At 41.6% G+C, this 26938-nt stretch overlaps 3 protein-coding genes across 5 annotated transcripts; 2 read left to right on the top strand and 1 right to left on the bottom strand.

Annotated features, from left to right (window-relative positions):
- The first annotated feature begins 2257 nt into the window (after window positions 1-2257).
- On the top strand, window positions 2258-4923 carry LOC139389432 (glutathione S-transferase theta-1-like). The gene is made up of 5 exons (XM_071136188.1): window positions 2258-2468; window positions 3449-3536; window positions 3631-3781; window positions 3956-4132; window positions 4330-4923. The coding sequence occupies exons 1-5, from the start codon at window positions 2339-2341 to the stop codon at window positions 4474-4476; spliced, it is 693 nt and encodes a 230-aa protein (XP_070992289.1). The 5' UTR covers window positions 2258-2338; the 3' UTR covers window positions 4477-4923.
- Window positions 4813-13804, bottom strand: LOC139389431 (serine/threonine-protein kinase Chk2-like). 3 transcript variants are annotated; one of them, XM_071136184.1, is made up of 15 exons: window positions 13711-13804; window positions 11910-12143; window positions 10227-10351; window positions 9989-10121; window positions 9703-9793; window positions 9470-9569; window positions 9334-9387; window positions 8481-8545; window positions 8195-8294; window positions 7910-7996; window positions 7567-7730; window positions 7209-7327; window positions 6944-7029; window positions 6697-6798; window positions 4813-6482 (listed from the first exon to the last, which is right to left on the bottom strand). In XM_071136184.1, exons 2-15 carry the CDS (start codon window positions 12115-12117, stop codon window positions 6396-6398), a joined length of 1521 nt encoding a protein of 506 aa, XP_070992285.1. In that variant the 5' UTR covers window positions 12118-12143; window positions 13711-13804; the 3' UTR covers window positions 4813-6395. The 3 variants fall into 3 exon arrangements, with proteins under 3 accessions (XP_070992285.1, XP_070992287.1, XP_070992288.1); XM_071136186.1 differs by lacking the exon at window positions 13711-13804 and adding an exon at window positions 13456-13601; XM_071136187.1 differs by lacking the exons at window positions 6697-6798; window positions 6944-7029; window positions 7209-7327 and having other exon boundaries at window positions 5960-6482; window positions 13711-13765.
- Window positions 13805-13827: 23 nt separating this feature from the next.
- Window positions 13828-18558, top strand: LOC139390076 (endosome-associated-trafficking regulator 1-like). The gene is made up of 8 exons (XM_071137203.1): window positions 13828-14158; window positions 14757-14878; window positions 15082-15507; window positions 15618-15691; window positions 17392-17503; window positions 17691-17753; window positions 17843-17982; window positions 18158-18558. The coding sequence occupies exons 1-8, from the start codon at window positions 14113-14115 to the stop codon at window positions 18246-18248; spliced, it is 1074 nt and encodes a 357-aa protein (XP_070993304.1). The 5' UTR covers window positions 13828-14112; the 3' UTR covers window positions 18249-18558.
- Window positions 18559-26938: the final 8380 nt, after the last annotated feature.

The raw sequence follows: 26938 nt of genomic DNA, 5'->3' as shown, positions 1-26938 counted from the left end.
ACATTTACTTACAAAATAGATTTTAAGCGTTCTTTTATACTAGAACAAAATTCTTAAACCCTAAGCTAAAATGTAAAAAGAGGAAATCTGCCGCTCGACCATCCATTGATCACGCCCTGCACGACTTTTGTTTTGACTCAGTTGGTGACTATGTAGCCTACAGATTACCGTTCTCAAAGCAACAGAATATTGTGCTGGTAGCACGATCGCGGTTGTTTCTTTTCAAAACAAGAGTCCCCTGCAAAGACACACTAAATTGTGAATATCTATTTTTTTGCAGTCTAGTGCAGTAGAACTGTTTTTGAACAGCACTGCAACCACCTTTGAAAAATATATAATTTGATGTATTTCATTGTATATTGGATTATTTATACAATAATTTATTTTGAAAGTTTACACATACTGGTATGTTGAAAGCTACTGTGTAGACTACACAGAGTTTACAAAACATTAAACATGACATAGACTGACCAGGTGAATCCAGGTGAAAGCTATGATCCCTTATTGATGTCACTTGTTAAATCCACTTCAATCAGTGTAGATGAAAGGGAGGAGACGGGATAAAGAAGGATTTTAAGCCTTGAGACAATTGAGACATGGATTATGTATGAGGGCCATTCAGAGGGTGAATGGGCAAGACAAAATATTTAAGTGCCTTTGAGGTATGGTAGTAGGTGCACCGGTTTGTGTCAAATACTGCAACGCTGCTGAGTTTTTCATACTCAACAGTTTCCCGTGTGCATCAAGAATGGTCCACCACCCAAAGGACATCCAGCCAACGTGACACAACTGTGGGAAGCATTGGAGTCGACATGGGCCAGCATTCATGTGGAACGCTTTCGACACCTTGTAGAGTCCATGTCCTGACGAATTGAGGCTGTTCTGGGGGAAAAGGGGGGTGCAACTCAATACTAGGAATGTGTCCTTAATGTTTTGTACACTCAGTGTATATTTAAAGAAATACACTTTAATAAAATATAAATATTTGTTATTGGAATTACTCAATAGAGTCTGCAAAACTTAAATGGGTCAATTGTGCTGGGCAACAGGTTTAATACAGAGTCCTGGTGATTCCTATCTCCACCCACTCCATTTACTGCAATGCAATACACGGTATATGGGATACTTGTTGGCTTGTAGAGAGACATTTTTTATTCATGTCTCAGCTAAAGTAAGGTGGGAAATACTCAGTAGGGTCTTTACTAACCAAACATGGTTCGTTTTGGAGGGGGACACATATTTGTTTAGTAGAGACCCCACTGAGTATTTCCCACCTTACTTTAGCTGAGACAGGAAGAACAGTTCCTTCAACAAGCCAGTATGTATCCTATGTACAGTCTATTACCGTGTATTGCATTGGGAGCTATGGACGGGCAGAGTGAAGAGCCAGCAGCAGGCCGTGCGACACAGTCCCCATCCAAAACGAACCATATTTGGTTAGTAGAGACCCTACATTATTCATCTCATACGCATACGTATATACTGTACTCTATATCATCGACGGTATCCTTATGTAATACATGTATCACTAGCCACTTTATACTATACTATGCCACTTTGTTTACATACTCATCTCATTTGTACATACTGTACCCGATACCATCTACTGTATCTTGCCTATGCTGCTCTGTACCATCACTCATTCATATATCCTTATGTACATATTCTTTATCCCCTTACACTGTGTACAAGACAGTAGTTTTGGAATTGTTAGTTAGATTACTTGTTATTACTGCATTGTCGGAACTAGAAGCACAAGCATTTCGCTACACTCGCATTAACATCTGCTAACCATGTGTATGTGACAAATAAAATTTGATTTGATTTGATTTGATTTGAGTATTTTCCACCCCACTTTAGCTGAGACAGGTAGAAAAGTTATCTCGCTACAGCCCAATATTCTCAACATACCAGTGTCGACATAGTTTTTTTTACATGACACTCTTATCCAGAGCGACTTACAAGACCAATTAGCGTTAAGTGCCTTACTCAAGGGCACAGCGACAGATGTTGTACCTAGTCGGCTTGGGGACTCGGACCAGCAACCTTTTGGTTACTGGCCTAACGCTCTTAACCGCTAGGCTGCCTGCCGCCACATTTTTCATTTGTTTTCAGAAATTACTTCTTGCATTTTCATGTTGACACAATTAAAGTGGCCATTGATTAAAATTCAATACAATTTGAATTAGTTATTCACATTGCAATGGTTTGAAACGGGGGCTTTTACTTGGAAGGTTTCGTCATTACCCTACAAAGTGACATAATTTGTGCTGCTGGCAAAATACTAGTAGCCTACAGTGCCTAGCTAACGTTGGCAAGCAATACAAATACGTTTATCATGGCTGGTAGAAAGGCCGTAGAACTAGAAGTGTATTTAGATTTATTGTCTCAACCATGTAGAGCAATACATATATTTCTTAACTGCAATAAAATTCCACACAAGGTGAAAACAGTTGCAATACGAAAAGGTGAGTTTCAAGCGGGCTAGGCGAACGTTAGTTACCAACATCATCTAGCTAACGTTAAACATGCAATCATTATATCGTTTTGGTTGCTACTAAAGCAAGATTGTTAATGTTAATTGGAAATGCATATATAGGTTTGATATATTTAAAAGAGACTGAGCGCGACATTGTTTAAAAAGTTAAATGCTCTGTCCTGCATTGAACTTAGACCTACTGTACCTTGAACTTTGTCCTACTCTGCACAGCAAAACGCGTGTTTTCTGTTAATAGTTGTCCCGAATGTGTACTAGCTAGCTAACTAGCTATTCAGAATGACAACAGTATGCTATTATTTCACAATCGTCCATGTCTTCAAATTTGGACAAATACACTGAACAAAAATATAAACCCAACATGTAAAGTATTGGTCCCATGTTTCATGAGCTGAAATAGAAATCCCAGAAATGTTCCATATGCACAAAAAGCTTATTTCTCTCAAATTTTGTGCACACATTTGTTTACATCCCTGTTAGTGAGTGTTTCTCCAAAATAATCCATCCACTTGATAGGTGTGGCATATCAAAAGTGGATTAAAGGGCACGCTCATTACACAGGTGCACCTTGTGCTGGGACAATAAAAGACCACTTTACAATGTGTAGGTTTTGTCACACAATACAATGCCACATGTGTCTCAAGTTGAAAGAACATGCAATTGGCATGCTTACTGCAGGAATGTCCACCAGAGCTGTTGCCAGAGAATTTAATGTTCATTTCTCTACTATAAACTGCATCCGTCATTTTAGAGAATTTGGCAGTATGTCTAACCCGCCTCACAGACCATGTGTAACGACACCAGCCCAGGACCTCCACATCCGGCTTCTTAAAAACGTTGAAATTGTTGCATATTGCATTTATTTTTGTTCAATATTGCTCCATGCATAAACCAATACCTCAAAGAAATGTAATTAACATACTGTATCTCAATACCTTTGTTTATATATAGGGGAGAATAGGACACCAGAGTATACAAAACTCAATCCCATGCAGAAGGTCCCTGTGATGGTCGACAATGACTTTGTTCTGACTGAGAGGTAACACTCTTCATTCACTCTGTAGTTTAATTTTTTTTGTTGAAAATGAAAAAATAAATAAAAGGGGCATTTCCCCTCCCTCATCTTGTTACAGTGATGCCATATTAAAATACCTGGCCACCAAATATGATGTCCCAGGTAACTGGTACCCACGCCACCCAGAGAGGAGGGCGAGAGTGGATGAATACACAGCCTGGCACCATACCAACACCCGGCCACATGCGGCCAAGGTCTTTCTCATGGAGGTAAGGCTTGCTCATGGAGCACTACTGTCATTTGGCAGGTGAAATGTAGCCTAGTCCCACAGCCATCTTTTTGCAGGGTATTACACATTTATGCAATATAATTTTACTGTTATGGAACATGTTATATCTCATGTTCTGTGGTTGTTGTTGATGGCACGCATCGCTGCTTTGTAGGTTTTACTGCCCCATATGTCAGGGCAGCCAGCAGACCCACTGAAGGTGGAGCGGGCGTTGGCAGACCTGAGTGACACTCTGGAGAAGCTGGAGAACATGTTCCTCAAGAGACAGCCCTTCCTCTGTGGAGATGACATCAGCCTGGCTGACCTGCTGGCCATGTGTGAACTCATGCAGGTGAGGAGCAGTGGGTCAACTGGTCCATCAGAGCTTAGCCACTGGGTGAACCAGCCACCTCTGCTGAGAAAATGGTCCTACAATGTAGTCAGGAATGTCAAATCTCAGACTGTCTGTTTGACCACTTACAATACATTTTGATGTATGGGTTGCTACCCATTTCAGCCTACTAAATTAATTGACTGCTTTGCTCTCAGCCCCTAGGTGGCGGCAGAGACATCCTGAAGGATCGTCCCAAGCTGTTGAGCTGGAAAAGTCGTGTCCAGTCTGCGCTGGGTGATTCCTTTGGCAAGGCACACACAGTGCTGTACAGTCTCCGGGACAGGTCCAAAGCAAAGCTATGAAATAATCTCAATATGGTTTGATATAAAAGCTTGCACAATGCTTGAAAGCAACACTACTACCAGATGTCTATACTGATTATGTTTGTGCTGTCCATGTTGACCTCGAGATTGAGGTTGTTTATAGGCTCAATGGGAGAGTGATCAGTGCCTTACATTAACCTCTGTGTGATATGCTACAAAATTACTAGCTAGATGGTTCAGCATTATGAACCTTGATCTGGAGTGGAGATGGGAAATGTTGAATAGAGTAAGATAATATAAAATATTATCTAGAAGAGTAATATATTTTCAATGACATACAACTGCCTAGAATGAATGGATGCATAACAATAAAAACCAGTGGAAAATGTTTGTTTATTCAACAGTAGCTGTACAAAGACAATTATTTACAAAACAGGAGGACATTTCCAGTAGACATATTTCAGTATGTGCCCACAAGTTGTAAATCAACATGTACACTGAACAAAAATATAAACGCAACATGTAAAGTGTTGGTCCCATGTTTCATGAGCTGAAATATAAGATCCCAGAAATGTTCCATACGCACAAAAATATTATTTCCCTCAAATGTGTTGATAATCCATCCACCTGACAGTTGTGGCATATCAAGAAGCTGACTAAACAGCATGATCATTACACAGGTGCACCTTGTTCTGGGGACAATAAAAGGCCACTCCAAAATGTGCTGTTGTGTCACACAACACAATGCCGTTGAGGGAGCACGCAATTAGCATGGTGACTGCAGGAATGTATACCAGAGCTGTTGCCAGAGAATTGAATATGACTTTCTCTACCAAAAGCCACCTCCGTTTTAGACAATTTAGCAGTACGTCCAACCGGCCTCACAACCGCAGACCACGTGTATGGCGTCGTCTGGGCGAGCAGTTGTGAACAGTGTCCCATGGTGGCGGTGGGGTTATGGTATGTGCAGACATAAGCTACGGACAACAAACAAAATAAAATTGTATTGATAGCAATTTGAATGCACAGAGACACTGTGACGAGATCCTGAGGCCCATATTTCTAAAGGTATCTGTGACCAACAGATCTATATCTCTATTCCCAGTCATGTGAAATCCATAGATTAGAACCTCATTTCAATTGACTGATTTCCTTATATGAACTGTAACTCAGTAAAATCAAATGGTTGCGTTTATATTTATGTTCAGTGTATAGTAACGTTAATCAAGTACATTTCAGATGATTGCACCATGATGTAATGGAAACGGCAGCTATAGATGACATCTTCTAAAGATCAACATTTTTATCTGTTTCGACGGGTGGATTTGACGTTTCTCGAACTTGATGGAAAAGTTGTTTTTCGAATAAATGACGATTGCCGAATTTGGAAGCTCCACTTCACATTTAATTCGAAATGCCTACTGCTTGCTCAATCTGTTTTTCAACTATAAAAATTATGTTTCTTTGCAGGACAATTGTCTGTACTTTCAAGAAAGCCTGAATGCTATTCTGGTTGGCTGGATGCAAGTTTCACCATGGTGATATGTTGGCACATGAGAATGATTAAAATATGGCAATTCTTGCATTCTATCCATGCTGGCTTTTGCAGGCTACCTGAGACATAAAACATATAGGTGGGAGGGAATACAGGCTGTGGCCAATTTATTAATGGAAACACTTAATGTTTTATTATAAATGTTTTTTTTTGTATGTGTGACCATTACATATAGCTGTTTCTATCGTCAAAAGAGTTCAATGGAAAAGCACCGCAGCAGGCAATTGTCGCATCTATTTTTCTATTCGAACGTTCTAAAATCATTTGACAAGTTAATGGAAATGTAGCTATAGAAGTGTGATAAAATACAATATACTGGTAGATTTCCAGGGGGCCAAATTGCCGGTGGAAAACTACCTGGGGGGAAGGGGTCTCCAATGTGGTGATGAGGATGAAATGTGACTCATGTTGCCTCTGTGGATGGGCCTGGTCTCCTCTTTGCCGGCTGCTGCTCATCATCATCTTCTCTTGACCTCTTTGTAGTTGAAGCCTAAAGTAACAAGAGCCATAGTTCAATTTTGTTAGCAACACCTCTCTCTCTGTGTGTGGGTGTGTTCTAGCCCTACACGGAATCACTAATCACCAAGACCTTTGTTAAATCAGCTGTGTCGGTGCAGGTCTACAACAAAAATATGAACTGTCTAGCGGTCCCCCCAGGAGAGGGGTGGGAAACACTGCTGCAGTAGAATGACATTGTTTCTCACTACTGTGGTGTCTACGGAGTCTGCTGTGGCATCAGCCGCTGTGGCATCTCCGGAGTCCTTGGGGTACATGATGCATTCAGCAGTCTCCTTCATGGCCTCATCCTGAGACGGAGATTGATGGGACCAGAGATTATTCACTGTTGCCACTTACAACACTGCCTAGCCCCAAATACCTCTCCATCCAGTAAACGTACCCGCCTTGATGGCAGTAGGGCCAGGCAATGAGAGACGGCAATAAAGCTCTTACCATCAGCCAGGGATGGTGTAAAGCCTCCTCAATGGTGAGGCGGGCATTGGGGTCCACTACAAGCAGCCTCTTCACGACATCTTTCGCTAGACATGATTGGATAAGTAAAATAACTATTGGGACAGCATTTAAGGAATTATCAATACGATTGTAGTAAAGTACCCAAAGTTCTTTCCCAACCTGAGACAGGAAGAATCTGTTTTCAAATTTCTATGTGCTCTAACACACATGACAGAGCCAAACAGAATTGACAGTAGTCTCTTACCATCATCCGAGATGCCGTCCCATTTGGATGGAATAAATGTATAAATTCCCTGCGTGATCTGATCCCTGACTGACAAACCAGTTTGTGCATTAGGGTGGAACGGGGGATAGCCTGCCAAGCTGTGAGGGAGACAGGAAGTAAGCTCCAGTTTAATAAATTATGTGAATCTGTGAACAGGAAAACCTTGCGTGCTGTTGAAAAGTAATCTTGGCCCAAGTTATTTGCAAATGAATTGAAATAATTGCATTACAATTCTCTTTAAATGTTGACAGAAACAAGTTACATGGCACTTCCTACTAGTCAGAGCACGCAGCACTGTCGTTTATGTTACCCTGCCATCAGTAGTATGGATCCCTACCACACAAACAGGACGACCCCTAAACTCCAGGCGTCTACGGCCCTGCTGTAGCCCACGGTGACTGCGTCGGTGAACACCTCAGGTGCTAGGTATGTGGGTGTTCCACAAAGGGTCCTCATCAGGGCAGACTCCTCCAGTATCTTGGACTGATTAAAGTCTGTGATCTGTCACATAGAGAGAGAGAGGCCTGTCACTCTTCAACCAAGCTTTCAGTCCCCCGCACCCCCACTTCAGGAAGACAATGAGTTTCCAGGTGGATAACTATCTACCCTCACTTACACTTCATCTACCATGTTCAATTATTGTGGGAAAATTACCCACATGATGACTTGACAAATCTTACCTTGATGACACAAACATCATCCTGAGACGAAAGCAGCACATTTTCAGGTTTGAGGTCTCTGTGGATGATGCCATTGTTGTGAAGATACTAGTGGAAGGAATGTGAAATAAACCAGCATAAGGAAGCAGTGTAAAACTACTCAAGTGACAGTAACTATCTCCAGTATAAAACAAGATAGTTATGGCGTATTTTGACATCACAGCAGAGCCTATTTAATAAAGCCTTCCACTCTTCTAGAAATTGGGAAATGGGAAAAAAAATGGAGAAATACATCAATCCACCCACCTCTACTGCTTTCAACATCTGGTAGAAATAGAGCTTGGCAATTGACTCCTCTATCTGGTTCTTGCTTTTGACCCTATCAAAGAGTTCCCCACCCTCCATGCTGAAACACATACATGCGGTCAGTTGAAACAGAATAAATCGAAGGGGAAAGGAAATACGATGCTTGTGAAAATTGTACTTCTGAGATGGGCTACAGAAAATATTACATGCAATGTAATGATACTGGTTTGCCATTGATAAAAATATATTAAAAAAAGTGCCTGCTTGAATGAAATACTAAACTCACAGCTCTAAAACAATGTAGTATGAGTCATCTGTTTGGAAGAAGTCTTCTGTTTTGATCAGACATGGCTGGAATAGACAGGAGGAAAAAGTTACACAGAAAAAATGCAGGCAAATACTACATACATACTACATACATTGATACATAGTGGTTGAATATGTAAAAAAAAAAAAAGTGTTATGATTGTGGCTTTGTCCAGTAGAAAACACAAGTTGAAAATGACTACTTTTATGGTATTTGACCACCCCCCCCAAAAAAATGACTAGGCTCCTTTCCTTGGCAGTCATTACAGCATAATACATTATAGATGTACACTGAGTGTAAAATCATTATGAAGACCTTCCTAATATTGAGTTGCACCCCCCCCTTTTGCCCTCAGAACAGCATCAATTCGTCAGGGCATGGACTCTACAAGATGTCGTTCCACAGGGATGTTGGCCCATGTTGACTTCAATGCTTCCCACAGTTGTGTCAATTTGGCTGGATGTCCTTTGGGTGCTGGACCATTCTCGATACACACAAGAAACTGTTGACGGTGAAAAAACCCAGCAGCGGTGCAGTTCTTGACACCTACTACCATACCCCGTTCAACAGCACTTAAATATTTTGTCTCGCCCATTTACAGCACACGTACACAATCCACGTCTCAAGGCTTAAAATTAAAAATCCTTCCCTAACCCGTCTCCTCCCCTTCATCGACACTGATTGAAGTGGATTCAACAGGTGACACCAATAAGGGATCAAGGCATTCACCTGGATTTACCTGATCAGTCATGGAAAGAGCAGGTGCTCATAATGTTTGGTACAACTCAGTGTATAAACAGGCTATTAAAAATGACAATGATTACTTACTTACATGGTTTATCCTTTGGAGGATCTGGATCTCTCGTTCCGCATTTCGTGTGGCAGTCTAGAATTGCACAAAGAAGAGTTCCTTTTATTGCAGTAACATTCATCAACTAGGAAACGGGGAAAATGGTGAAAAGACTTACGCCGACAGATGCTGGGAAGTCCTTCTTGTTGATGGTCTTCACAGCCACCTTTTTGCAAGTGGCCCTCTCAAAGGCCAGCTTCACTTCCCCGCACACACCACTGGTACAACAAATCGTTATCAGCCACGTTTACACACATTGATCATACTAGAATATCACTCTGTAATTCAAATCGAAAATCTGGATTTTTGCAGAAAATACACAAGTTGAAATGAATCAAAATGCTCACTTACGCTCCAATCTTTCTGGTAATCAGGTATTTCTCACTGAACTCTTTGGGGAGGTTGGACTGTTCATCCGCCATGAGATCAATGAACACAAACACTAATGAGGGAAGAAACTATCAATCTCATGGATTGTAAATGCAAAAATTCAAACCGGCATCACCAATAAGGGAATGATGCTGTATACTTAATGTCGAGAGAGACAGGGAATAAATATAGTGGAATGCTAAGACTTTTGAGTATCAGTGACCTAAAACAGAAATTACTTGAAAATAAAACTCTGTAACAAGGTTACCTTTATGGCGTTCCTCAGCTAGGGACAGCACCGCATTGTTTGCTAGAGGCAAAGTTTTTCCTTTCCCAAGAATTGTACCGTCAACAAACGTGCCATTGCCACTGTTGTCAAATACATAGACAATGTTCTGCTCCTGCAAGGTAACGATCTGACCGTCATCACTTGAGCAAACAAAACTATTTTACTACTGTTAAACAAAAACATGAAATACATCATTTTGTCAAATGAATAGACCTACTCGGAATATTCTGAAGTGTTTTTTGCTGTACGTAGCAAATCTGGGCGATTTCTTCAGTATGGGGTCATCAAAGCAATAGTTACATTTACTGTCCCGGCCAAACCAAGTGTCGTCCTCAACACAGTCTGAAAAAAAAGTCAAACACCATCACTTCAATAGAGAAGAGAATACACAGATGCTAATGCTGCTAGTTGAGAAATACAAAGAATCTACCACAAACAAAGCAAACTGCACACAGGCGCGCACAGTTCCCACATGGACCGCGTTCAGCAGGACACAACGTTGTTCAATTTAACAGAAACCGTGCTGTTCTGAATGACCAGTTGAAGAACATTTTGATGACTGATTACGGCGGCTCAGAGGGCGATTTTGTACAGTGTGCTGCTGCAGTAGTTTGACATTTCAAATGGTCACACCCATATTGAGCAGATCCCACCCCGCCACACCCAAACGGGATCAAATATACCTCAAAGAATGTTGAGGAATGGTGCGCACCGTGGTGGGAAAACGTTTCGTTCAGTACAAACTGTAGCAAAACGTTCAATAACTAAACGTGCCCCTGTATTCACTGCCTACAGTAGCGACGGAATTGTAACGTGATATGTGACGGCTCCATATCTGGGTTGACAGCTTAGCTAATAGAAAACACTGCTACATTTTTTTTTTTTTTTTTTTTTACTTAGATACATTTTTCTTCTAAATTGAAAACTGAAAGTATCTTAGAAATGTCCGTGTCCAGTTGCAAGTGGTTCTTAAAAAAAGCAGAGAAAATTCAGAAAGATTTTAAAATCCATGTTTTGTATCGAGTGAAAAAGGGCATGTGTGCAGATCTTTGTTTTGGCTGCACTCTGTGACGCACGGTCATCTACTTCTACACGTTCGCCGCATAGAACCGACTAGCGCAAAGATGCTGGGAAACGCTAGATGTGCAGCGGCTAAGCTCCTCGCACAGTACAAAAACATGGATTTTTACAGCTTCCAGAATTTTCCCCTGTTTTTTGTTGTTGGTAAAACCACCTGTAACTAGACACAAACATTTATAAGATACACCTTTCTTCTGAATCAAAACGAAGAAAGTATTTCCAAGACCAGGTTAGTTGAAAAATGTGTAGCAGCATTTTCCAGAAGCTAAGCCATAACGCCAGATAGATATGGAGCCATCACATATCGTGTTACAATTCCATAGCTAATCCTGAAGGTAAGACCGGCACAATCACTGTATAACCGACGGTTATGGACGAAGACCTTAATGAAAATGAAAGAACAGTCATAATGGCTCAAAATAAAAAAAATGCCAGCCGAACATTTGTGCAGTTGAGTCCGTTTCTGCTGTAACATGGACTCTACAACGTGATCAAACCTAGTTGCCCCTTGCTGAAACCATAGAATTAGGAATTAGAATGGATCTCTATGGCTGAAACAGCAAGGTGTCGTAACAAACGGTCTTCGGTTTCCTTGGGCTACGCCATCATCCCTACTGCTGCAGTAGCACATACAGTCAGGAGCAGAGCAGAGGCGAAAATGTGCGTCTATTCTTTTGGCTATTCAAACGATTAAAACGGTGACCCCGATCATTTGGCTGACCCAATATCTGTCATCCAAAAATTCCATGACTGTCACAGAATACCTTCAGTTTGGGCTATCTACCCAGAAAACCAGGGCATGTCTTGTGGTTGCACTCACCGTGGGCTCTGAAGCCTCTCTGCATAGGCAGCAGGCGACCCCATGGCTGTGGCTCAGGCTCTTCTGGTATGGAGCCAAGGTCCCTAACAGGGATGGTGTCCACTGAGCTGACAGTGCCTGACCCAGAGGAGGAGCTGGAGCCACTCTGGGACTGAGTCTGAGGCTGCGACTGTGTCTGGCTGCCAGCATCTGGCTTCTCCTGGGACATGGTCAATATTTCTCCTCAGTCTGAGTCTATTAAAGTAAATAATAACACATCATTCAGGTTATCATGACATCTTTCAATTTTCCACATCCGTAAACTAAGCAAAGTCCTCATGTATAACTTGCATCTGAGAATCCTAGCCCCCCCCGTGCATTATGAATATGATTGAAAGATTGGTTGGTTGGTTGATTGATTGGTTGATTGATTTGAATGATCTGCCCATGTATTCATCATGCGGCAGGGTAGCCTAGTGGGTAGAGCGTTGGACTAGTAACCGGAAGGTTGCCAGTTCAAATCCCCGAGCTGACAAGGTACAAATCTGTCGTTCTGCCCCTGAACAGGCAGTTAACCCACTGTTCCTAGGCCGTCATTGAAAATAAGAATTTGTTCTTAACTGACTTGCCTAGTTAAATAAAGGTCAAATAAAATTTCAAAAATGCACTGAGTCTGGAAAATCCATAATCGTGGCAACTCTTGTAGCTAGCCAGAATATTCTAACCCTATGCCACTGTCCTCCAAATTGTACCTTTATCCAAACTGCTACGTCGAGAATATTTTTTTACTAGGCAAGTAAGTCATTTTTATTTTTTTTTACCTTTATTTAAACTAGGCAAGTAAGTTAAAAGCAAATTCTTATTTTCAATGACGGCCTAGGAATAGTGGGTTAACTGCCTTGTTCAGAGGCAGAACTACTGATTTTTTACCTTGTCAGCTCGGGGATTTGATCTTGCAACCTTTCGGTTGAGCGTTGGACTAGTAACCGAAAGGTTGCAAGATCAAATCCCCGAGCTGACAAGGTAAAAAAAATAAAAAAAATCTTCACTCTAGGCTACCTGCCGCCCCAGATAGATACTTCTAGTTTTTACGGAAAAGAGTGTCCTTTTCGTCCTCATGCCAGCTAGTAGCCACCACAACCATCTTGGAATGGCAGTTTCAGCCAGTCAGCTCCTTTGTTGTTCAAGGTGACATGCCATTCCATAATGGCTGCTGTGGCTACTGTTAGCTAGCTTGAAGATGATAAAGGTCCGTTTTTCAGAAAAACTAGCAGTATTTCAATCTTCTCTAAGTATCAGTTTGGATAAAGGTCCAATTGGGAGTACATTGGCATATCCAACCCCTGCATTGAAATACATTTCCGAAAATATCTCGCACCAGCTCTGTAATGTCTTACTCATAACCATGATGGCGTTCCGACCCCAGTAGTGCAGCTAAGTGTAAACAAGCATAAAGGAAGGGTCAGAATCTTCTGGCTACCTAGCTAGCTGTGTGTAATTCATTCAACATGCTCCATCTATTTACAAATACGTCTATCGTTTCTTGCCAGCAGTGTTATTGACTAACCTGTCATGCGAGTTAACTGTATTTTTATCCTCACCAAGCCCTAATAAAGCAAATCAAAATCAGTTTCACAAGTGTCCTAATCATTTCCGTTGTAGTTAGCTAGCTAGTCTAGCTAGCACGACGGCGAAATTAAGTGGTTGTTTACTAACCGAATAAAGGTGACGACTCGCCGACTATGACGTGTGCAACTGATCAGGGCAATATTTTAAACATGTATGAGAATGACAATTTAATCAAATACATTTTTACACTTACCGGGATTTCGAATTAATCGCGGCACGTGTAAAATTTGCCGGGAAATCGGATCGACTCCTGGGAAATGTTGTTTATTTTCCCTAAAACGTCATCTGAATCGTAGCCAGTGAGAAGTTTAGGATTGTCCACGTGATTTTCAGCAGCTAGCAAACCTTTGGCGCATCGACGCACACAGCTGACGAACAACAACCACGTCTAAAATATGTCATTTTCATCAATTATCTTTCGTATGACAAGTAATTTCGTCTACATCCAGTAATTTGCTAGTACATTATTTCATTGTTTTCAGCAAGCTAGCTTGGTAACGTAAACTGTCCGTGTTAGCTAGCTAACAACGCGTTAGCCGCTGAAGTTAGCTGACAACCGCTCATACCATCACCGATTGACTGGTTCACCGTCAACATGGCAAAGCATAAAACCTCTGAAAAAAACAATATAATCGAAGTTGGTAAGTTGTTACTTCCACAGCAAATCCATCTGTCCAATATTCAGTTGTAGGTTATAGACTAGCTATATCTAGCTGATCAAGTATTCAAATTACATGATGCATGCAACCATAGATATAGGCTACTTGATATTCACATCATTGGATGCAATAACACACATCTCATCTACCTGAGACAGGGGCACATCTGTTCAGCACCATCGAAGAGTGATCAGCAAGTGATGGTGCAATGGTTCATTAATTTGTGTTACAAGTGTCTAGTGCTGGGTTTGGCATGGTTGGTACCAGGATCAGAGTTATTTCTGCTGGCATGGTGTTGGAGAGCCATTAGGGAGGCACTCTTACCTCTGGTCTAAGAACTCCGTGATACCTCTGGTCTAAGAACTCCATGACCCAGGCACCCTGCCCTGGCACAGTGCTGCCCTTTAGTGAGACAATCTGGATTTACAAATTCCATGGCACTTGTTGCTGGAGTAGGACGGGGTATTGGCCCCTACACATCCACAACAAAATCCAACTTTTGTATTTCTCCAATAATGGCAGCCAGACAGTTTGAAAATAACTATCATCCAAATATTTACTGACATGTCTTATTTCATAGATGAAGTCAGAGAAGATGGAGAGGAGATGAATCCTTTCTCCTTCAAAGAGTTCATCCGCAGTAAAAACCAGTACCCAGATATGAAAGGGGATCCAGATGAGAAGAATTATTCAATGCGAAAGGTGCTGAACATTTAAAATGAACCAGTCTTACATTAAACCCCAGAGATTAACTGTTACAAAGCCTATGCATGGAATGAGTTGTTATGTCCTTGGAAAAAGTCACAGCATGATATACAAGGCCTGGTCAGACTGTTAAGAATATTACTTTTGGTGGAATTTTGGTGTGAATGTAACTTACCTTACTGCTGCTTCATGTGTTGTAGAAGGCATATGGGAGCACATTCCTGGCAGAGGGGGAATATACTGCCCCGAAGAGCTTCGATCAAGACTTCCAGGGTCAGTTTTACATGGACCACACACCGTTTCCTCAATTTCTGGAAAATGACACTAAGGAGGAGTGGGCTGGGAGTTACCAGCCATCAGCCATTGAGGAGGCACATGAGTTTGGACTGTGTGGCACTGCAGCAGCAGACAGCAGCACGTACTCTGGTCAGTCCTCCCTGTGCACAGAGGAAGAAGAGGAGACTTCATCCTCCCTATGGCAGGTGGATGAAGAATTCTCACCAGAGGCCCACCAGTCCAGACGGGCCCCAGTGAATTATGAGGGAGATGACGAGACATCAATGGCAGAGCTCACCTACAAGACCAAGAAGAGTAGTACCGAGAATGGCAATAGGGATCAACAAAAGGTCATTTTCCTCTCTCAAGGCATTGCTTACAGATGCACACGTGTGATTGGATATCACGTGGGATTAGACACAAGTCCTTTATTTTGATTATTTCTGTTTCTCTTTTTAAGCTGAGGGAGGAAAATGCGCAGCTCAGGAAGCACATTAAAGATCTTGTGAAAAAGTCTGAGTATGATGATCGAAGGTAGGTGGATAGAATTGCCAGTTGATATGGTCTGCAGAGTACAGACCTATCTGGTGCATGAGAAGTGTTTAAGGGACGGTGTTAAAGCCTATATTATGTTATGGCATGGGAGTAATGCTTTGAATATTACTCTTTAGATGTACATTTAAGGTGTCAACTGTACACATACAGTCTAAAGTTTGGATACACCTACTCATTCCAGGGATTTTCTTTATTTGTACTATTTTCTACATTGTAGAATAATAGTGGAGACATCAAAACTATGAAATAACACATGGAAACATGTCAAACAAATCAACATATATTTTATATTTGCGTTTCTTCAAAGTAGCTACCCTTTGCTTTTACGCTCTTGGCATTCTCTCAACCAGCTTCATGAGGTAGTCACCTGGAATGCATTTCAATGAACAGGTTTGCCTTGTTAATTTGTTGAATTTCTTTCCTTAGTGCATTTGAACCAATCAGTTGTGTTGTGACAAGGTAGTGGTGGTATACAGAAGATAGCCCTATTTGGTAAAAGATCAAGTCCATATTATGGCAAGCACAGCCCAAATAAGCAAAGAGAAACGACGGTCCATCATTACTTTAAGACATGAAGGTCAGTTGATATGGAAAATTTCAATAACTGTGAGTGCAGTCACAAATAAGTGCAGTCACAAAAACCATCAAGCGCTATGATGAAACTGGCTCTCATGAGGACCACCACAGGAAAGGAAGACCCAGAGTTACCTCTGCTGCAGAGGATAAGTTCATTATAGTTACCTGCCTCAGAAATCGGAGCCCAAATAAAAGCTTCAGATACATCTCAACATCACCTCTTCAGAGGAGACTGCGTGAATCAGGCCTTCATGGTCAAATTGCTGCAAAGAAACGACTACTAAAGGACACCAATAAGAAGAAAATACGTGCTTGGGCCAAGAGACACGAGCTATGGACATTAGAAATCTGTCCTTTGGTCTGATGAGTCCAAATTTGAGATTTTTGGTTCCAACAGTCGTGTCTTTGTGAGACGCAGAGTAGTTGAACGGATGATCTCTGCATGTGTGGTTCCCACCATGAAGCCTGGAGTAGGAGGTGTGGGGGTGCTTTGCTGGTGACACCATCCAATCTGGTTTTGGCTTAGTGGGACTATCATTTGTTTTTCAACAGGACAATGACCCACACTTCCAGGCTGTGTAAGGGCTATTTGATCAAGAAGGAGAGTGATGAGTGCTGCATCTGATGACCTGGCCTGGCCTCCACCATTACCTGACCCCCACCCAATTGAGATGGTTTGGGATGAGTTGGACTGCAGAGTGAAGGAAAAGCAGCCAACAAGTGCTCAGCATATGTGGGAACTCCTTCAAGACAGTTGGAAAATCATTCCAGGTGAAGCTGGTTGAGAGAATGCCAAGCGTGTGCAAAGTTGTCATCAAGGCAAGGGGTGGCTACTTTAAAGAATCTAAAATATAAACTATATTTTGATTTGTTTAACACTTTTTTGGGGGGGGGTTACTACATGATTCCATATGTGTTATTTAATCGTTTTGATGTCTTCACTTTTATTCTACAATGTAGAAAATAGTATAAAAAAAAAAGAAAAGAAGAATAACCCTTGAGTGAGTAGGTGTGTCCAAACCTTTGACTGGTACCGTATGTTAATGCTGTTTAAAGAGTGTTTAACCTATGCTCATCGTCATGTCTCTCTGACTGCCCCATAGAATTCGCCACGTCACAGATGAGTTGCACAAGAGAAGAGTGCAGGAGGAGAGGGAGGCTCAGGCTTTAGAGACCATGGTCCACTCCGTCGAGCAGAACCTGCAGTTAATGACCGTGCGCACCTGTCCCTTTCTCCTAGTTCATCCGTTCGACAAAGATGAATAAATTATTTTTTGTTCACTGATAATCTGAAATATGTCTCAATAGGATTACAAGCAAATTGTCATGATTGGTTACTAAACAGAAGTGTGTTGAGATATGAAGTCTTAATTCATTATTTTGACCTTTTTCTTCTTGACAGAAACGAGCAGTTAAGGCTGAAAACATTGTATCAAAACTCAAACAGGAGCTGCATCAATTACAGGTTTGACCTTTACTGGTGTTGCTGGCGTTACTGGGATGGTGAGCTTCAGTGACATATGATTGCATAATGTGACCCTCGTTATATTGCAGGGCCAAGTAGAGGGGTACCGGTATGAGAATGAGAGACTTCGAGCCGGAGAGACAGCTGCCTTAAATACAATGAAACATAATGCGCAAGTGGCCTCAGAGTACCTCAACAAAGCAGCACTCAATGCAGAGACTTCCATCAAGTGAGTCCTCTCTCCCATAGTGTCATCTACATACAGGTGGGATAAAAACAGTCCCTCATATTGATTGTGTGGGTATTGGGTAATGTGCAATTTCATAGGGTTTTCTACATAACCCCTAATTAAACATTGTGGTATTTGCTCCAAGTTCAGGCTATCCGTTTGATTCTGTCCACAGGCAATTACTTACAAGTGCAGAGAGTCTTTGTCTAGTATCGCAACTGCTGCAGTCCATCGACAACCTATCTGAGATTCATAATGAAGGCTGATGGCGTTTAAAGGACACTAGAGATTTCAGATCTAGTACCATCCAGCAACAAGGACCTGGAAAGCAATTATGGTGTGTCACACAACACTCAAACGAGAATTTTAAGTTGTGGTGGGGGCACTGATTTGTGACCCCCCCCCCAAAAAATAGTGCACATCTTTTTTTTTTACTTGTACATCATAAAATGTTTAGTTTTAAATCACTTTAACAGGTGATTTGAAAACAATATATACTAACAGATGTATTTACCACTGAGTCAAATATGACTCAAATATTGTGATTAATAAACATGTGACTAGATATCCTTCAAAGTTGGTCATTTTTATTTTGTGAGCATTTTACACTGCATTTGTTCCACAAACTTTGCTTGAACATAGCCATTCTATGCGAGCAGAGATCGTTTGTAGCTAGCTCAATTACTGGCCAAGTTTTCCGACCTCTGATCCCCTTTTAATGTATTTGTATTTCATCCACTTTTTCCTGAGACTGTCAGAAAGTCTGGTTAGTAATGAGCGTATTTGCGATGAGTGACTTTGATACAGAAACCCTACGAGGTCCGGATCCTGCTGGTTAGAGTTGAATACTGCTGCTCTAAACCATATCTGGTATCATGTATTATTTTAACCACTGGAGGGAGGCAGAGAGCAAAACAAGAAACGGTCATACATCTCAATCCTCGATCTTAGCTCGTAGCTCTGTGCCCCCCACCCCCAACACATATACAGAGGAGGCTGGTGGGAGGAGCTATAGGAAGACAGGCTCACTGTAATGGCTGGAATGGAATGGTATCAAATCTCCACCCACCAGCCTCCTCTGCTCTGATGTATTACAGTAACATGACAAGGAAACGTTTGGCTTTGTACTTTCCATCATAATCTAATACAGTGGTTCCCAAACTTTTTATAGTCCTGTACCCCTTCAAACATACAACCTCCAGCTGCGTACCTACCCCCTCGAGCACCAGGGTCAGCGCACTCTCAAATGTTGTTTTTTTGCCATCATTGTAATTCTGCCACACACACCATACGATATATTTATTAAACATAAGAATTAGTGTTAGTTTTTGTGTCACCCTGGCTTGTGGGAAGCACTTATAGGACCAGCGCACAAATAATATAATAATAATAAATGTAGCTCTTTATTTAGCCATCTTACATATAATAATCTTACATAATCAAAAATTGTGAATAACTCACCACAGGTTAATGAGAAGGGTGTGTTTGAAAGGATGCACATAAACTCTGCAATGTTGGGTTGTATTGGAGAGAGTCTCAGTCTTAAATAATTTTCCACACACAGGCCGAGAATCCACTCTCACATAGGTATGTGGTTGCAAAGGGCATCAGTGTCTTAACAGTGCGATTTGCCAAGGCATGATACTCGTGAGTACAGTCCTATCAAGAAATCTGGCAGTGGATTCTGATTAAATTAAATTTTCACAGAACTGCTTGTTGCAATTTCGATGAGGCTGTCGTGTTCAGATATCAGTAAGTGGACTGGAGGCAGGGCTTGAAAGGGATAACGAATCCAGTTGTTTGTGTTGTTCTTTTTCTGGAAAAGTACCTGCGTAATTGCACATCCAGCTCACTCAGGTGCTTCACTATATCACATTTGACATTGTCTGTAAGCTTGAGTTCATTTGCACACAAAAAATCATAAAATGATGGAAAGACCTGTGTGTTGTCCTTAATGCAGACAGAAAAGAGCTCCAACTTAATCAAAGCCTTAATTTTGTCGCGCACATTGAATGTAGTTGTGCAGAGTCCCTGTAATTCATATTATTCAGGTGAGAAAAAACATCACCCAGACAGGCCAGTGGTGTGAGAAACCTGTCATCAAGTGAAAATGATGGTCAGTAAAGAACTTTAAGCTCGTCTCTCAATTTAAAAAAACATGTCAATACTTTGCCCCTTGATAACAAGTGCACTTCTGTATGTTGTAAAAGCGTTCATGGTCACTGCCCATATCATTGCATAATGCAGAAAATACAGGAGAGTTCAGGGGCCTTGCTTTAACAAAGTTAATCATTTGTAATGTAGTGTCCAAAACGTATCTCAAGCTGTCAGCCTTTCCCTTGGCAGCAAGAGCCTCTCGGTGGATGCTGCAGCAGTGTACCCAAGTGGTGTCGGGAGCAACTGCTTGTATGCGGGTTACCACTCCACTATGTCTCCCTGCATTGGCGTTTGTGCCATCAGTAAAAATACCAACACATCTTGACCACCAAAGTCATTTGATGTCACAAAGCTGTCCAGTACTTAAAAAATATCCTCTCATGTTGTCCTGGTTTCCAGTGGTTTTACAGAAGAGGATGTCTTCCTTAATTGACCCCCCTTAAACGTAACGGACATATACCAGGAGCTGTGCCAAGCCCGCCACATCTGTTGACTCATCCAGCTGTAACGCATAGAATTCACGGCTCGTATGCGAAGCAGTAATTGTTTCAAAACATCTCCTGCCATGTCATTGATGTGTCATGAAACAGTGTTGTTTGATGAAGGCATTGTCTGTATAGTTTTTTTGGGCCTTTCCCCTCAGCATTGTCCCAGCCATATCCCCGCGGCAGCAGGAAGAATTAAGACCTCTACAATAGTATGGGGCTTGCCTGTCCTAGACACTCGGTAGCTCACCAAATAAGACGCTTCTAGCCCCTTCTTATATATCTGTTGTATCTGTTGCTTTTATACATGGTATCTGTTGCTTTTATACATGTCTTTTATACATGGTATCTGTTGCTTTTATACATGTCTTACTACTTGAAAGTCGTCTTTATTCACGCTCAAAATACTGGCTTATATTTCAAATTGTCTGCGCAAGAGTTAAGGTTTCCCTCGAGAGCAACCTGTATTTGACATTGAGGTGTTATTTCGCTGAACAATAGATGGTTTAATTTTATTTTTGGCAGTAAAGCCAGGCTAATCAGGCGAGAGAAAAAAACTCACCCAAATGTATAGACCCGTTGGAAAATATAAACGGACTGTTTGAAAATGTGAAGAATATTGTTTTTTACAATAAAAAAATCACATTTGAATTTGGCGTACCCCCGACGGCATTGTATTTGGCGTACCCCCCATCACTACCCGATCTAATGCATCCAACCACAGGAAGTTCTAGGTTCTGTGAGTGGAATAATTGTTTACATTTTTTAAATATTATTATTATTGTTTTTTTTATGTTGAATTCATGGATTTTACATTGGAGGGTTTCAGGAGTGATTTCTTCCCATTTCCACCCCTGAATACAACTATACCAATTTGGTTAGCTTATGACTGAACTGTGCATTGATATCTTGGTAGGTTAGTCTTGCTATGGAATCGCCTATAACCCATGTTACCCAGTAAGTTAGCCTACCCACGTTACCATTTATTGTATATTCGTAAAAAGTAGCCCTAGAATAAGAACTTACAGATTTTGTAGGACGGCACATGTCCTTGTTTTGCCCACATTTGACTTAAAGCTACAATGCTTATTTCAGCCAAAGGTCACGGGAGCCCCAGCACACTTTTTTGTTTGTTGCTGTAACAGGAATTGGACTGCGCTTGAGAGGGCCGCTGTCCTCTGCACTGTGGTGCTGAAAGTCAGATCGTGAGATTCTGGTAGAATGGTGCTGATTCTCTGATTGTGGCTAATATTTGTTGCATCTAACTTTTAAGCATAGTCCTGTGACAAAGTCACCACAAAGGTCTTCAAAATAGTGCATGAACATGGATGAAGACAGAATGTACAAAATGGTGAGTGAGGAATAGCAGAAGTCTTAAAAAAAAAATCAATGACCAAGTTTAACTTTTAAGAATAGGTTGACTTGCGAGTGATGAAGGAAATATTGTCACATAGGCCTAACTGTGTAGAACCAGTTATTGGGCCTATGCCTACAACAGGCTGAGTTGTTACAACATTATTAGGCTAATTTAATGGGACATGGTTGCATGCATGCAAGTTCCTGTCAAGGGCCACTATTGTCCACTATGACAATGTCCACTATGACATCAATCATTATGATGTCACGGTCAACATGGGTTTATCCTTAGGCTACTTTGGTTTCTGCCGTTCAGACCCTCTGCTGTGTCCACGGTATGTACAGCACACATGTTTAGCTGGACTAGCACTAGCACACATGTTTAGCTGGACTAGCACTAGCACACATGTTTAGCTGGACTAGCACTAGCACACATCTGCACTTGTTGATTTTGTTTTATAAACGTGATTTAATGTCAGACGAAAAAGAAGGTAGGTCTATTTTGGCAGCTTGGAGTTTGTGTTTTCAACAAAAATGGTCTACAAACATTGTAAAAAAAAAAAGCTTCATTTTGTATAGGCTATGATGATTGTAACAACACTTGATTATAACAGGACTTGGAAGATAGTCACCAGGAGAAACAGATGGAGAAGAAAGGTAAAGTAAAAAGAGCCAGTTGCTCAGCTAAAAGAAGAGAAGAAGGAGAAGTCTGGGAAGGTAAGATTGGTTTTCTGGTCATTTGGGTTATTTGCTAGGTTTTAATCTATCTGTCTATGGATTTGCTAAATAATGGGCTGCTTTGACTTGATGTTACTCTGTTTAGTATGATTAGTGTGCCATGTCTTATGCAGATTCAGTATTTCAATCAAAACCACTTAAAAGTCACACAATCAATTCAAAGGAAGATTCATTTGATAAAAGGGCAGGTGGTTTTCATTAATGCAATTAATACCCTAGTTTAGCCAATGACAAAAATGTCAACTTGATTTGGTCTAGTAGTAGTGAGAATATTGAGATCATGGTTAACTTTGTATAGGTATTTGGATTAGACCTCAGTCATTTTGCTTGTTGACCTTTAGGTCCCCATGTGGTATTCTGTTCATCCAGAGCTCAGTCTTCGGATCAATACCAAAACAGAGTGACAGTAATTTAACTCTTAGAGGAGGAATTACGCATGAGTCAAAATCTTTCAGTACTATGCATTCTATATACAACAACCTGGCTCATCACGACAAAACAACAGAACATGTTTACTTTTGTTTTCTTTATCAGGCAGTGGAAGGTGATTGAAGAGGGCATGAGAGGTCGGGTAAGTTTATCTGTGATAATTTCATAGAAAGTTGGACAAAGTTTATCATGTTGATTACTAAGCACTTGACACCACAATCTCTCAAAAATAAATATTTTTTTGTATTGAAACAGATGACACCTGTTGTGATAGCGAACATGGTTTCCCATATGGTGATTGAGATCCTCATTACCTTGCACACATATTAAAGCTTGACGCCGCTAAGCAAGCGGCATCAATGGCTATCTTTTTGGATCAGAGTGCTGCACCATTACAAGCATTCAGGAACGTGTGGTGAGGTTTAATGAAGAAGGTCTACCAAAGAGGCTTGGCAATGAAAAGTCTCTGTGCTGCCAATGGGTCAAGACTCCCTACCCCTCCACCACTCACTTTAAGCAGTCACGCATGGTGAAGTTTAATGACAAAGATCTACCCACACGGCCTCGTAGTGGAAAGTTTCTGTGCAGTCAAGGAATCAAGACTCCCTACTCCTCATCCACTGAATTTGAACAGAGCTTGGTGTTGATCCGCGAACACAGTTACCACAGCAAATAATTGAGGAAGAGCAGCAGCGGCAGACGTTATTTTAGCTCCCGCACACCCACCCTACATTCTTCTTCTAGAAGGTACTGTATGTTCTCTAACCACACCTCGACTGTGTGCCTGACCCAAATGGGCGGCAGGTAACCTAATGGTTAGAGCGTTGGGCCAGTAATCGAAAGGTAAAAATCTGTCGTTCTGCCCCTGAGCAAAGCAGTTAACCCACTGTTCCCCGGGCGCTTAAAGCAGCCCCCTGCACCTCTCTGATTCAGAGGGGTGGGGTTAAATGCAGAAGACACATTTCAGTTGAAGGCATTCAGTTGTACAACTGACTAGGTATCCTCCTTTCCCCAGTACTCCATTCAGGTTAACTTGTTCACACATTACACAGCATTTGACAGTTAGGGTTACAAAGCGAAGAAACTAAAATGTTTATTGTAAAGAATGCAGACACCACATACACTGAGTATACCAAACATTAGGAACACCTTCCTAATATTGAGTTGCACCTCCCCTTTTGCCTTCAGCACAGCCTCAAATAATCGGGGCATGGACTCTACAAGGTATCAAAAGCATTCTACAGGGATGCTGGCCCATGTTGACTCCAACGCTTTCCACAGTTGTGTCAAGTTGACTGGATGTCCTTTGGGTGGTGGACCATTCTTGATAAACACGGGAAACTGTTGAGTGTGAAAAACCCAGCAGCGTTGCAGTTGTTGACACAAACCGGTGCGTCTGGCACCTACTACCATACCCCGTTCAAAGGCACTTAAATATTTTGTCTTGCCCTTTTACCCTCTGAATGGCACACAATCCATGTCTCAATTGTCTCAAGACTTAAAAATCCTTCTTTAACCTGTCTCTTCCTCTACACTGACTGAAGGGGACTTAACACATGACATCAATAAGGGATCATAGCTTTCACCTGGTCACTCAATGTCATGGAAAGAACAGGTGTTTTTAATGTTTTGTACACTCAGTGCATAAACACGTAAGAGAACAAACTATTACATATTGGTTAGATAATGAAGTATTGGTTAATTCAAAGTAACAATTGTTAGAGATCAATATGTAAACATCAGACAAGACTGATCAAGTTCCCAGACCTCGTTGCAGAGGGTACATGGAGGAGAGGCTCCCCTGGCAAATCCTTTGAATGCCCTCTTTGGGATCACCGAGGACACAATTCTTCAGGCACTGGGTGATCAATTCAGCTCTTCTGGCTCACCTGGACTGTCCAGATCTGTGGATAGAGATGTCGTGGGTCAGGTTAACTTTGACATCTCACTGATCATCTCCTGTTCCAGCTCAGGTAAATCAAGCAATGTGTGTTGTGACACTGGGAGGCGAAATGCCATACAAGCCACGGAAAAGATGGCGTCTGTTGTCTCTGCGGCAGTTTGAAGTCACTGGCCAGACTGCACCTCAAACAAAGACCACTGCATCTAAAGAGGATAGGGACATTGAGGCCTGCCTTGCACCATTGCCAGGGGAAGTCATTGCTGCCATTTTGGACTCAGGGGAATGCCAGGGAAGAGAGCAAGGAACAATGGATGGGTTTCATGATTCGCACACAAATGTATTTTAGCATCAAGGGATTGTGTTGGTGGTCTTAATCTGGTAGACTCTGCATCAGAGAAAAACATATTTGAAAAGAGACAGTATCCTCTGGCACAAGGATTGGATCTCTTTTATATAAGGGCACAAGATGCAGACACAGGAGGCAGATGGTTAGAGTCCAAGATGTTTATTAACAATCCAAAAGAGGTAGGCAAGAGAATGGTCGTGGACAGGCAAAAGGTCAAAACCAGTTCAGAGTTACAGAATGGCAGGCAGGCTCGAGGTCAGGGCAGGCAGAATGGTCAGGCAGGTGGGAATGCAGTCCAGAAAAACAGGCAAACGTCAAAACCGGGAGGACTAGTAAAAGCGAATAGAAACACAGGAGCACGGGGGAAAAACACGCTGGTTGACTTGAACATACACAACAAACTGGCACAGAGAAACAGGAAACACAGCGATATATACACTGGGGAAAATAAGTGACACCTGGAGGGGGTGGAGACAATCTCAAGGACAGGTGAAACAGATCAGAACGTGACACTGTAATGTCAACCATTAAGAAACTCTAGTGTTGACCTGAAGTCAGAAGCCAGTGAAGCAATTATCGAGGTGCTCATTAGGTCTAGCAGATGTCTACCTGCACAAATTTCTGCGTGCACACCTGAGCCTCCTATAAGTAATCTGGCCAGTCAAACAAATCTGCCAGCTATGCCAGAGGAACATTTAACTATTACAGTTAATGTGGGTTCTGAAGCCTCTGACATTATGGATTCCTTTGTGAGCCATATGAAGTGTATCGCACAATCAGTTTTTACAAAAGTGAACTCTCTACCCTTAGGCTTGCTAAAAGGTCACAGAATATGTTGAGGGAATTTACTCTCAACTTTTGGCCACCACAAGCAGAGATCTTCATGATTTTCCATCCAGAGCATCAAGCCGCTGTAGCTCAAGTTTCACTACCTCTCAAGTGACTGTTCTTGATGGTAGTAGCTCTCTAGTGTCTGGCAATTTCTCGCAGATTTACAATAATACCGTGATCTGTTCACAAGGGCGATCTGTCACTGACAGAAAACGTATCTGGGACCTCTAGTCCCACAATGGAGGCCGAACACCATGGAAAAGTGACTTTCCCAGCTAAAGTTCTTACAGTTAAAATGGCTGACGACATCCTTGACAGAGGCATTTGTCATAGCCACTGGGTCTGAGGAGCAGGCCTGGAGTGATTCCACGTCTCCACAGGCAGTGAAACAAGGCAAAGGGAGGTTCAGATTTCTATCAAAGATCACCACTTTCAGAATCAACCTCAAGGTACACCAGAAATGTTTCTGGTTTAAGTTTCATTATTAAGTATTGTTGAAGGTAGGCCTATTTGTTATCTTGCGCCACACTAGGAATTGTATCAAACGTTGTACTAGTTTTCAATGAACAACCCTTTGAATTGTTGTTGAAAAAGTTATGGTGTTTTAAGAATTCCATTTGTGATTATTTACATTGTTTTTCTTTCTGAAACAATTAGTGCTTCAAGTGGAGCAACATAAAGGGAGGTCCAGCCATGAAAAGGAAACACAGG

This window comes from Oncorhynchus clarkii, chromosome 30, assembly GCF_045791955.1.
Source record: "Oncorhynchus clarkii lewisi isolate Uvic-CL-2024 chromosome 30, UVic_Ocla_1.0, whole genome shotgun sequence".
NCBI classification, from domain to species: domain Eukaryota; kingdom Metazoa; phylum Chordata; class Actinopteri; order Salmoniformes; family Salmonidae; genus Oncorhynchus; species Oncorhynchus clarkii.
Note: the sequence above shows the minus strand (reverse complement) of the source record. Positions and strands in the feature narration are given on the sequence as shown.